Source organism: Helianthus annuus, chromosome 5 (assembly GCF_002127325.2).
Source record: "Helianthus annuus cultivar XRQ/B chromosome 5, HanXRQr2.0-SUNRISE, whole genome shotgun sequence".
Taxonomy (NCBI): domain Eukaryota; kingdom Viridiplantae; phylum Streptophyta; class Magnoliopsida; order Asterales; family Asteraceae; genus Helianthus; species Helianthus annuus.
This window is the reverse complement of record NC_035437.2, coordinates 93,213,942-93,227,418: the sequence shown is the minus strand read 5'-3', so window position 1 is coordinate 93,227,418 and position 13,477 is coordinate 93,213,942. Positions and strand designations below refer to the sequence as shown.

The 13,477-nt window shown below is 32.7% G+C and overlaps 1 protein-coding gene across 1 annotated transcript; it reads left to right on the top strand.

The window, feature by feature from the left end:
* The first annotated feature begins 7,687 nt into the window (after positions 1-7,687).
* On the top strand, positions 7,688-12,806 carry LOC110940391 (ubiquinol-cytochrome-c reductase complex assembly factor 1). Its single transcript, XM_022181941.2, has 8 exons — positions 7,688-7,846; positions 7,973-8,138; positions 8,824-9,037; positions 9,849-10,015; positions 11,225-11,349; positions 12,117-12,177; positions 12,296-12,344; positions 12,533-12,806. The coding sequence occupies exons 2-8, from the start codon at positions 7,983-7,985 to the stop codon at positions 12,592-12,594; spliced, it is 834 nt and encodes a 277-aa protein (XP_022037633.1). The 5' UTR covers positions 7,688-7,846; positions 7,973-7,982; the 3' UTR covers positions 12,595-12,806.
* Positions 12,807-13,477: the final 671 nt, after the last annotated feature.

Genomic DNA, 13,477 nt, shown 5'->3' with positions numbered 1-13,477 from the left:
GGTGAAAATATAGATTGTTATGTGTCTAAAAATTACATTATTTTTAGACTTGTCGTTGTAGTTGCTTAATATGTATTATCGCGTCGAAATCGCCAAAGTGTTGTTGGCGTGTCGTAGTAGCTCCTCGTGACGGTGATATGCTCTTTTGTCATCAGTGACATATATTCCTTTCCCTATCAGATATTTATATGTCTTATTTGTCGATTTGAAAGATATAGTATTTCTTGGGTGTATATATATATACATATAGGGTAGGGATCCTAAGAGAAGTCCACCCTATTTGAGAAACTTGAGAAGTAATCTAGACCACACATTTTCCCTAAGCAAAAAAATGCAAAAAAAGGTGAAAAAAATGCAATTTTTTTTTTTTTGGAAAAATCGTAGCTTTTTCTTTAAGGATTAAATTTTTTTAATTTTTAAATTTTTTTTATGGGATTTATACACATGTGTATATTGTTAATCTTTTAACTATACATATATGTATATTGACAATTATACATATATGTATATACATGTTTAAAATTGAAAAAAAATTTGTTATAAATCCTAAACCTTATACCATAAACACTAAAGCTAAACCTTAATACTAAACCCTAAACCCTAAAGCTAAACCCTAATTCTAAACCCTAATGCTAAACCCTAATGCTAAACCCTAATTCTAAACCCTAAAGCTAAACCCTAATGCTAAACCCTAAAGCTAAAACTAAACCCTAAAGCTAAACCCTTAATGCTAAACCCTAAAGATAAAGCTAACCCCAAAAGTTAAAGCTAAACCCTAATGCTAAACCCAAAAGCTAAACCCTAATGCTAAACCCTAAATACTATTACTAAACCCTAAAGCTAAACCCTAAACCATAAAGCTAAACCCTAAACCCTAAATAACACTTATTTTTTAATTTTAAACATGTATATACATATATGTATAATTGACAATATACATATACGTATAGTTAAAAAGATTAACAATATACACATGTGTATAAATCCCAATTTAAAAAAAAAAATTAAATTTTTAAAGAAAAACCTGCGATTTTTCCAAAAAAAAAAATTGCATTTTTTTACATTTTTTTTTTTTTTTTTTTTTGCTTATGTGTGGTCCAAAATGCTTCTCAAGTTTCTCAAATAGCCTACTACTTCTCACATGATCCTTATCCTATATATATATAGGGAGGGGCTCATGCGAGAACCACCCTTATTGTGAGAACCTTGAGAACCAATGTGAACACAACCTAAAATAGCTAAAAAAAACCTAGCCCCCACCCCCCCTCCCTAAAAAACCTAAACCACCCCACCCCCCCCCAAAAAAAAACCTAACCCCCCCCCCCCCCCAAAGCTAAATGCTAAAAACTAAAACCCCCAAAAAAACCTAAAAAAAACCTAAACACCCACCCCCCCCCCCAAAAAAAAAAAAAAAAAAAAAAACCTTAAACCCCCCTCCCCCACCCCCCAAAAACCTAACCCCCCCCCCCAAGCTAAAATGCTAAAACCTAAACCCCCAAAAAACCTTAAAAAATCTAAAAAAATTTGAGCATAAAAAATATTAAAAAAAAAAATTTTAGATTTTTTTTGATTTTATTTTATTTTTTAAAGATTTTTTTAGATTTTTTGGGGGTTTAGTTTTTAGCATTTTAGCTTGGGGGTGGGGGGGGATGGGGGGAGGGTTTAGGTTTTCTTTGGGGGGGGGTAGGTTTTTTTGGGGTTTTAGTTTTTAGCATTTAGCTTGGGGGGGGGGTTAGGTTTTTTTTTTTTTGGGGGGGGGTGGGGGTTAGGTTTTTTTAGTTTTTTTAGCTGTTGTGTTCACATTGGTTCTCGTGGTTCTCACAATAAGGGTGGTTCTCGCATGAGCCCCTCCCTATATATATATATATATATATATATATATATATATATATATATATAGGAGAAGGTTCAAATGAAAACCACTAGTTATTGTGAAAACTCGAAAATTAATTAAAAAAGCCAAAAAAACATACAAAAAAAAATCTCTTTTTAATTTTTTTTTGCAATCCAAATTTCGCAGGTTTTTTAATATAAAAAAAAATTTCAAAAAAAAAAAAAAATTTTTGTGTAGTGCACATGTGTAATACTGCACATATGTATGTGTACTACACATGTGTATTATTACACATGTGCAATACACAAATTTTTTTTTTTTTTGAAAAATAGTTTTTTTTATATATAAAAACTAGTGATTTTTATAAAAAAAAAATTTTTGTGTGTTTTTTAGGCTTCTTTTAGTTAGTTTTCGAGTTTTCATAATAAAAGTGGTTTTCATTTGAACCATCCCCTATATATATATGTATATATATATAGGTAAAGAGTAAAATACAAATGCGCTTATCGTACGAGACGTACGCGATCATCCTAGCCGTTCGATCAGGTGCGGATCTGGTGCGAATTCAATACATATCGCATGTGAAAAAAATGGTTAGCATGGGGTAGTGTGGAAAATGGCATGGGGTGTGTAGATGGACAAAATCACATGTGCAAGATTTGAATATCGCATGTGAAAAAATGGCATGGGGTAATATGAAAAATGGCATGGGGTGTGTAGAATCGCATGTGGAAGATTGAATATCGCATGTGAAAAAATGGCTAGCATGAGGTAATGTGAAAAATGGCATTGGGTGTATAGAATCGCATGTGGAAAATTGAATATCGCATGTGAAAAAATGGCATGGGGTAATGTGAAAAATGGCATGGGGTGTGTAGGATCGCATGTGGAAAATTGAATATCGCATGTGAAAAAATGGCTAGCATGGGGTAATGTGAAAAATGGCATGGGGTGTGTAGAATCGCATGTGGAAAATTGAATATCGCATGTGAAAAAATGGTTAGCATGGGGTAATGTGAAAAATGGCATGGGGTGTGTAGATGGAGAAAATCGCATGTGGAAGATTGAATTCGCACAGCTCGTACAGTTCGCATGGAGGTATGAAATCGCATGGGAGATGAAGATCTGACGGCTGGGGTTATCGCGTACGTAATGTACGGTAAGCCCTATTGTACGTTAACCGGCCTCTCTATATATATATAGATTTAGGATCCTGTAAAAAGGATGAAATTTGTGAGAAGGATAAGAAAGAACATGATGAGGAAACTTGTCGTTATTTAATTTATTAGGATAAGGACAATTAAGTAATTTAATAAAAAAACCTAATTAAAGATAAAATTTAAAAACACACATGCAATGCACATGCAAGTTCCTCCGTGTTTTCTAAACGTCAATAACTTTTTATACGTAACTTTAACATTTTTTTAACCATAATAACGAATGTTTTTTTATCTTTAATATAAGCACCATATTGCTATACTTATATAGAGAAAAAAATTACGTTTTAATCGGATGTTTTAGTCCATGATTTTTTCTTTATGTTGTTTTAATTGTATAGTGATCGTTATTCTTATAATATAATATAATACAATATAATACATTTTAAAATTCTAAATATATCATTGCAATAATTGTTTTCTTAAAAATAGAACGAGCCAAATGCCCAAATATATATATTTTCTTTTCCTTTACCTTTACCGTGATGATCCGAACCATTTCGTTTGAACAACATCCATACCCGTATCGATTTTGTTTTTATAGTCTTCTCGATGTTCCAGTATAAATTCCGTTGAGAACTGAGTTGCATTCGCAATAATGTATTTTTTTATTTGTATCATAAGTTAGGGTAGGGATAGTGTACATTAATTCAGAAGTGTGAGAAGTGTATTATAACACTATATAACACCATATGAACACCGTATAACACTATGTAACACCATATAACACCATATAACACAATGTAACCCTATATAACACTATACATCTATCATAGACATGCTATCAGACAAAATATAGTGTTATATTGTTATATAGTGTTACATAGTGTTATATGGTGTTATATGGTGTTACATAGTGTTATATTGTGTTTTTATGGTGTTATATAGTGTTATATATAGTGTTATAATACACATGTGTATATTGTTAATCTTTTAACTATACATATATGTATATTGACAATTATACATATATGTATATACATGTTTAAAATTGAAAAAAAATTTGTTATAAATCCTAAACCTTATACCATAAACACTAAAGCTAAACCTTAATACTAAACCCTAAACCCTAAAGCTAAACCCTAATTCTAAACCCTAATGCTAAACCCTAATGCTAAACCCTAATTCTAAACCCTAAAGCTAAACCCTAATGCTAAACCCTAAAGCTAAAACTAAACCCTAAAGCTAAACCCTTAATGCTAAACCCTAAAGATAAAGCTAACCCCAAAAGTTAAAGCTAAACCCTAATGCTAAACCCAAAAGCTAAACCCTAATGCTAAACCCTAAATACTATTACTAAACCCTAAAGCTAAACCCTAAACCATAAAGCTAAACCCTAAACCCTAATGCTAAACCCTAAATAACACTTATTTTTTAATTTTAAACATGTATATACATATATGTATAATTGACAATATACATATACGTATAGTTAAAAAGATTAACAATATACACATGTGTATAAATCCCAATTTAAAAAAAAAATTAAATTTTTAAAGAAAAACCTGCGATTTTTCCAAAAAAAAAATTGCATTTTTTTACATTTTTTTTTTTTTTTTTGCTTATGTGTGGTCCAGAATGCTTCTCAAGTTTCTCAAATAGCCTACTACTTCTCACATGATCCTTATCCTATATATATATAGGGAGGGGCTCATGCGAGAACCACCCTTATTGTGAGAACCTTGAGAACCAATGTGAACACAACCTAAAATAACTAAAAAAAAACCTAGCCCCCACCCCCCCTCCCTAAAAAACCTAAACCACCCCACCCCCCCCCCCCAAAAAAAAAACCTAACCCCCCCCCCCCCCCAAAGCTAAATGCTAAAAACTAAAACCCCCAAAAAAACTTAAAAAAAACCTAAACACCCACCCCCCCCCCAAAAAAAAAAAAAAAAAAAAAACCCTAAACCCCCCTCCCCCACCCCCCAAAAACCTAACCCCCCCCCCCCCCCAAGCTAAAATGCTAAAACCTAAACCCCCAAAAAACCTTAAAAAATCTAAAAAAATTTGAGCATAAAAAATATTAAAAAAAAATTTTAGATTTTTTTTTATTTTATTTTATTTTTTAAAGATTTTTTTAGATTTTTTGGGGGTTTAGTTTTTAGCATTTTAGCTTGGGGGTGGGGGGGGGGTGGGGGGAGGGTTTAGGTTTTCTTTGGGGGGGGGGTTAGGTTTTTTTGGGGTTTTAGTTTTTAGCATTTAGCTTGGGGGGGGGGGGGGTTAGGTTTTTTTTTTTTTTGGGGGGGGGTGGGGGTTAGGTTTTTTTAGTTTTTTTAGCTGTTGTGTTCACATTGGTTCTCGTGGTTCTCACAATAAGGGTGGTTCTCGCATGAGCCCCTCCCTATATATATAGGAGAATGTTCAAATGAAAACCACTAGTTATTGTGAAAACTCGAAAATTAATTAAAAAAGCCAAAAAAACATACAAAAAAAAATCTCTTTTTAATTTTTTTTTGCAATCCAAATTTCGCAGGTTTTTTAATATAAAAAAAAATTTCAAAAAAAAAAAAAATTTTTTGTGTAGTGCACATGTGTAATACTGCACATATGTATGTGTACTACACATGTGTATTATTACACATGTGCAATACACAAATTTTTTTTTTTTTTTGAAAAATAGTTTTTTTTATATATAAAAACTAGTGATTTTTATAAAAAAAAATTTTTGTGTGTTTTTTAGGCTTCTTTTAGTTAGTTTTCGAGTTTTCATAATAAAAGTGGTTTTCATTTGAACCATCCCCTATATATATATGTATATATATATAGGTAAAGAGTAAAATACAAATGCGCTTATCGTACGAGACGTACGCGATCATCCTAGCCGTTCGATCAGGTGCGGATCTGGTGCGAATTCAATACATATCGCATGTGAAAAAAATGGTTAGCATGGGGTAGTGTGGAAAATGGCATGGGGTGTGTAGATGGACAAAATCACATGTGCAAGATTTGAATATCGCATGTGAAAAAATGGCATGGGGTAATATGAAAAATGGCATGGGGTGTGTAGAATCGCATGTGGAAGATTGAATATCGCATGTGAAAAAATGGCTAGCATGAGGTAATGTGAAAAATGGCATTGGGTGTATAGAATCGCATGTGGAAAATTGAATATCGCATGTGAAAAAATGGCATGGGGTAATGTGAAAAATGGCATGGGGTGTGTAGGATCGCATGTGGAAAATTGAATATCGCATGTGAAAAAATGGCTAGCATGGGGTAATGTGAAAAATGGCATGGGGTGTGTAGAATCGCATGTGGAAAATTGAATATCGCATGTGAAAAAATGGTTAGCATGGGGTAATGTGAAAAATGGCATGGGGTGTGTAGATGGAGAAAATCGCATGTGGAAGATTGAATTCGCACAGCTCGTACAGTTCGCATGGAGGTATGAAATCACATGGGAGATGAAGATCTGACGGCTGGGGTTATCGCGTACGTAATGTACGGTAAGCCCTATTGTACGTTAACCGGCCTCTCTATATATATATAGATTTAGGATCCTGTAAAAAGGATGAAATTTGTGAGAAGGATAAGAAAGAACATGATGAGGAAACTTGTCGTTATTTAATTTATTAGGATAAGGACAATTAAGTAATTTAATAAAAAAACCTAATTAAAGATAAAATTTAAAAACACACATGCAATGCACATGCAAGTTCCCCCGTGTTTTCTAAACGTCAATAACTTTTTATACGTAACTTTAACATTTTTTTAACCATAATAACGAATGTTTTTTTATCTTTAATATAAGCACCATATTGCTATACTTATATAGAGAAAAAAATTACGTTTTAATCGGATGTTTTAGTCCATGATTTTTTCTTTATGTTGTTTTAATTGTATAGTGATCGTTATTCTTATAATATAATATAATACAATATAATACATTTTAAAATTCTAAATATATCATTGCAATAATTGTTTTCTTAAAAATAGAACGAGCCAAATGCCCAAATATATATATTTTCTTTTCCTTTACCTTTACCGTGATGATCCGAACCATTTCGTTTGAACAACATCCATACCCGTATCGATTTTGTTTTTATAGTCTTCTCGATGTTCCAGTATAAATTCCGTTGAGAACTGAGTTGCATTCGCAATAATGTATTTTTTTATTTGTATCATAAGTTAGGGTAGGGATAGTGTACATTAATTCAGAAGTGTGAGAAGTGTATTATAACACTATATAACACCATATAAACACCGTATAACACTATGTAACACCATATAACACCATATAACACTATGTAACCCTATATAACACTATATAACAATATATAACACTATACATCTATCATAGACATGCTATCAGACAAAATATAGTGTTATATTGTTATATAGTGTTACATAGTGTTATATGGTGTTATATGGTGTTACATAGTGTTATATTGTGTTTTTATGGTGTTATATAGTGTTATATATAGTGTTATAATACACTTCTCACACTTCTGAATTAATGTACAGGATCCTCTACCTCATAAGTTATATATCTTGTGCCGGCACTGTACCGGTACTATGACGAACCAAACCGATATTGTCTGAACACTTTTGGTATTGGTATTGGTACCGGTTATCTTTTTTAACTTTCAATTAATGTAAAATACTTGTCGACCGTTATATTAAGTGTCATTGTTGTTATACCGATACTGTAATAAACCGAACCGAGTAAATAAACCCCCAAACATCCATAGCAGGCATGATAAACATTGTCCGATTATTATTGCGGTTTGTTTTAGGGGTTTAGATCTCCGACGAAAAGTATATCTCCGATTGCCACCTGCTTCAACACCTACACGTAATGCTATTCTTCACCATAACTATTGTATATAATAAATATGTACTCTGCGTGTCCACTTATACACCATTACTTGTTATCATTCTTCCAATTTCACTTTTAGAAAAATTGTTTTCATTTTGTTAGGTTGTCTGCAATGATTCCTCGATGGAGCAGAACCCTAGGTAATCATCTCTACAGACATAGTAATACAGGTATCTCCAGAGATTTGTATGTGTTGCCGTGTCGGAGAATTTCTAAGATTGCCGCCGTTGAAACGCCGGTAGCTTCAAATGCTTTTGTTAAATCTGAGGTAATTGTTTTTTTTTTTTTTTTTTTTTTTTTTTTTTTTTTTTGTAATACGGTTCCGATTTGAAATTTGTATAATTAATTTGTCAAGGTTTGTGTAATCCTCTAAATGAGTGGTGAACTTTAGGTAATAGTAATACTATAGTGATCTTATATTCTTATTAAGGCTAATGGTCTAATATTGTTTGATTGTTCAACAAGTTTTTCGAAGATGTTGTAGAATTCAAAAATTGAAACATTAATTGTTAATTGTTACAGTATTCATACAACAGTTTGGATTTCCAGCTCTGGACAGGGGTGCTCATCGTTTCGGATATCGGCTTGTTCGATTCGGTTTATCAGTTGTGAAACCTTTTTGGTCCTAATCGAAAACCGAACCTATCTGAATTTGAAATGTGTCTAACCAAACCAAATTCAACTGATTAAACCGGTTTATTCGGTTTGGTCTTCGTGTTTTTGCATACCCCTAGCTCTGTCATCATATGCTTCCCATTCATCGTAAATTTGGAATTTAATAATAAGTTTGTTAAACTGATATGAAACGGTTAATATGCTTATGATTTAACTTTTCAACAAGAACACCGCTTGTGATCAATATTAAATAACTGCTGAGTTATTTGTTTTTCTAGTTAAATTGCGTCATTTATGTATTGTTAAATGTGCTGATTAGGGTGTGCTGCTTTCTGCAGGTAAATCTGAACAAGTTGTTCCGCTCTAAGCCTTGTTCTTTAGCCTTACCACCAGATTCCCCTCTGAGGATTGAGGAACCTATCTACAAGGGTCTCCGCCGTTTTCTCCTTAAAATGATGCTGTTTTATAGCAAACAAAGCAAGTCTATTCGACAAGCAAATGTTATTTACCGCCGTGTTGTATCTCAAGCTGATAAACCTGCCATTTATGATGGTTAGTCTTTTATTTCTCTCATCACGAACGAGAAAATAGAATATTTTTCTTGAAGTTTCATTAGACTGAGTTGGGAAATAAATCATGATTTTGCCATACCTACATTAATACATCAAACTACTAGGTGGACAATTCAACAAGAATCTTTCTACCGCTTGAGTGTACCTTTTTGCTTTATAATTATCTAGTGACTAAGGTTATTTAGTGGGGATTTAGGTTATCTTCCTAATTGTATACACTTCAACTGTTTAAGTTATAATGCCCATGAGACTTTCCAGACAGTTTCGAGTTGTATGTCAATCATGCAAACTTGTTTGTAGTTATATATTAACAGGTTCATTGCTTGACTTTTGTAGACCTGTGGCCAACGAGAATTACTGCATAGGGTATGATGAACTGTTCCATCACTATTAATAAACGCAATGCTTAACTAGGCAAACAGTTTTAGCAATATGCTTCACTATTAGTCAAATATCTAAAATGGCGACTATAATGATAAAGATAAGATGAATCCTGTAGACCAAATACAGTAAAATAAATGTTTGGTTAAGTAGAAATGCTGCTTGTTTTAGAAATCCTATAATGGAAATTGTTTTTATTGTAATGGGGAAGTGCATCTTCATATATCATACCGAAACTGGAGTGATTATTGTCTTTTTTTTTTTTTTTTTAATTTTAAATCAGTTTTTAAAATTTTGCTATTTTTTCTTGTAACCGTTAGTAACTCTTGCTTAATTTCTGTTGTGCTTTGTTGAATGCATGATAAAGTTCTTCTTATCAGAAAGTATGTGTTCTAAAAATTAATATGCAGCTTTTAGGTTGGAGAAAACCTTCAGAACAAATTTCTCAATGCTAGTAGTACACATGTGGCTTTGTTTGCGTCGCTTGAAAGCAGAAGGAAAGGAAGGTGTTGAATTGGGGCAATACGTGTATGAAATCTACAATCACGATTTAGAAACCAGAGTTTCCAAAGCTGGGGTTAGTAATCTGCATTGGTCGACTTTTTTACTATTAATTTTTCAGCATCTTGTTAAATGGTCTTCTAACTGTATAAATATTTATAGTCTTGCTAGTTATTAAATATGTTTTTATCATTAAACTTGTTAGAACATAGAAGCATGAATGATGAAGTTGTAATTTCCTAATCTTTTTGTTTTCATTTCTTGTTAATTGTTATATGATTCTCTTTCCCCATAATAGTTGCAACAAATGACTCTTGATCTATGCTTGCTAAGAGAAGTAATAGACTTTATCTAGTTTTCGGAAGTTCAGTTGCATCTAATTTGCATATTAACAATTTTAGACAACTATCTCAGCGAGTGATTAGAAGATAGCTTTTAGTATCTTTTGAGAAATATGAGAATTTCAAATGGCAAATTGGAAAATAATAATCCCATCTTTCTGAAATTGGCCGATAATAATCCTAAGTCAGTTATTAGCCAATAATAATCCGACCTCGTCCAATTTTTTTGTAAAATAGTCTGCCGTTAAAATAGCTTAACGGAGTTAATTTTTTTCCGAATTACAAACCGATGTTTTAGGGCTTTTGATCAGAACGAGGATACGAGTCGATTGATGTAAAACTTACCTCAAAATACTGCCCCCAACCCACGAATATGGTGCTTCAATTCGGGTGTTTAACTTCCAATTAACAAAATTCAAGCCATTTCGAACACAATTTCGAGGTAAGTTTTACATCAATCGACTCGTATCCTCGTTCTGATCAAAAGCCCTAAAACATCGGTTTGTAATTCGGAAAAAAACTTAACTCCGTTAAGCTTATTTTAACGGCGGTCTATTTTACAAAAAAAAATTGGACGAGGTCGGATTATTATTGGCTAATAACTGACTTGGATTATTATCAGCCAATTTCAGAAAGATGGGATTATTATTTTCCAATTTGCCATTTCAAATCAAAGTAGCGATTTTGACAAAGACTTTTATATTATATCACTTGATTACCTTTGTAAGGATGCTGGAGTACAGTAAGTTGGTACTTTCACGTAACACATAATTACATTAACTAAACTGAGTAAATATGTATTTTTGACTTAAAATCATAGAATGGAAACTGTTTCGGTTCTAAGTCTTTTAGCATGTTATGGTATTCATAATTAGTTAGATGATTCATTTCTGGTGAATCACACAGATTTTCTTCAAATATAATATAATTTTTCTTCATTGCAGGTTAACTTGCTGTTGTCTAAATGGATGAGGGAGTTGGAAAAAGTATTCTATGGCAATATTGTTGCTTTTGAGACCGCAATGCTTCCAGGAGCTAAACATGATGATTTGCTGAATGCAGTATGGAAGTAAGTATTTCATTACTTGTTAAGATATGAGTTTGTAGTTTCTGCTACTTAATTTTGTTTACCTATTTTACGGGATAATTTTATATACCTCCCTATCACCCTTACATAATATCATATTTACCCAACAAAAATCATAATATCAAATATACTCATTTTTCATATCTATGACAATTATATCTTTCCTATTCGTGCACTTTGCTTGCCCTTAGGCGACAGGCGAAACCTTTGTGCCTTGAGTGCGCCTAACGCCTTTAACTACCTGGGTAGATAGATATAAAATTTAAGTGTTTTTATTGAGCATGTATATGATATTAAGTTTTTTGGTTGTGTAAGGATAATAGTATGCAAGTTTGTAGGGGCAGTGTTGTAAGAATCACTAGGCGCTAGTCGGGCGGTGGGGTGCCGACTAGCGATTAATCAGGATTAATCGGAATTAATCGGATTGAGATTTTTATATATATACACACACATATTTATATGTAGTTTTTTAAAGAATACATGTTTTAACCCCTCATTGACCCATTTTTAAGTAATTGGAAGGAATTTATAAGGTTAGGTCGAAATTTGGCTGGCGTCATGCCAAAATTTGGTCAGAATAGGACCACCATTAACCGCCTAGCCCTAGCGATTAATCGGCCATTAATCGGTGAACCTCCGATTAGTGATTAATCGGCGACTAATCTGAGACTAGTCGGGATTTTTACAACCATGTGTAGGGGTATATATGAAATTGTCCCCTTTTTTAATCATGCTTGCTTGTTCTGTAGGAATGTCTTTGCTGAAGATGGTTCATCAAAGCTAGATGCCGCTGCATTACCAGCTGTCATGGTTAGTGTTTTATTTCTTTATTTCTTTGTGGAGGGGTTCATTAAACATTATTCAATATCTAGCCGCTTCTACATTTAAATTATATTAGTTTTTTGACCTTTTCTTTTGTAAATTTCAGGCATTCACAAGATATATTCGACGAGAATGTATTTGCTTGTCATTAACAGGTACATTATCTTGTTTCATATCCTGGTGTCAACATTTGACTTTGTGATATTTCAATAAAAAAGATGTCTGCTAGTGCCCAATACACTTCTTTTTGTTTTTTTTAATCTCTTTTATAGATAATTAGCGTGTCAAATATAATTTACAAAATTTGCATTATTTACGTGGTAAATATGATTGTGATGTGCAGATAAAGAAGCAATGTTCTCTGGAAACTTCATGTTCACCCCTCTCGACAACCCGAAACCCTAAATCTATTCAAGAGGAGAGAGCTTGTTGGTGGTGGTGGTGGTCGTATGATTATAACGTAGGAGGGAAACAAAGGACCGAAACATGTTATTGTTACAAAATCGATTAGGGTGTTTAATGTATCAACTTTTAGATTGTGTTGTTAAATCATGATTTGGTGGTTGCTTATGCAGCTTCAAATTCAATAAAAAAATCAGTTTGCTTTATTCGAATCATTCCATGAATCAAATCATATTTGTAAATTGTAATGGAATATTGACTTGTTAAGACATGGCACCAACTATTCTTTCCCAGACCGTTTAATTCAAGATTATGTTTCTGAATATATATATTACTTTTTTTTTTATAAACCCTCACCGATAGAGGTAAGGTTTATCTATATATACCAATAACTTTGCTATTTGTGAGATTTACTTAGTACCGGTGTTGTCATATTACTTTTTTTGGAATAATGGATTTTAATCATCCTAACTATTAGCCGTTGACCGGCAACGTTTCCAACTTAAAAAATAACCAGTGGTGGTCCTACTTTTTTTATATATTGTAAACTAATGGACCTTTAGTAAACCGAAAAGGATAAGGGGACAAAAAGAAATTAAAGTCTTGTTAGTAAAGGTCCATTAGTTTACAATATGTGAAAGAGGGACCATCACTGGTTATTTTTTAAGTTGGAACTGTTGTTGACCAATGGCTTATAGTTTGGATTATTAAAATCCATTATTCCTACTTTTTTAAAGAATATATTATGTATTGCATGGTTGGTTTTAAATCCTAACTGCTAAATATATATAAAAAAAAGACTAAACTGCAATTTTACCTTCTGGGGTTTAGGCCAATTGGCACCCTTACCCCCCTAACGAAATAATTGCAATTTTACCCCCCACCC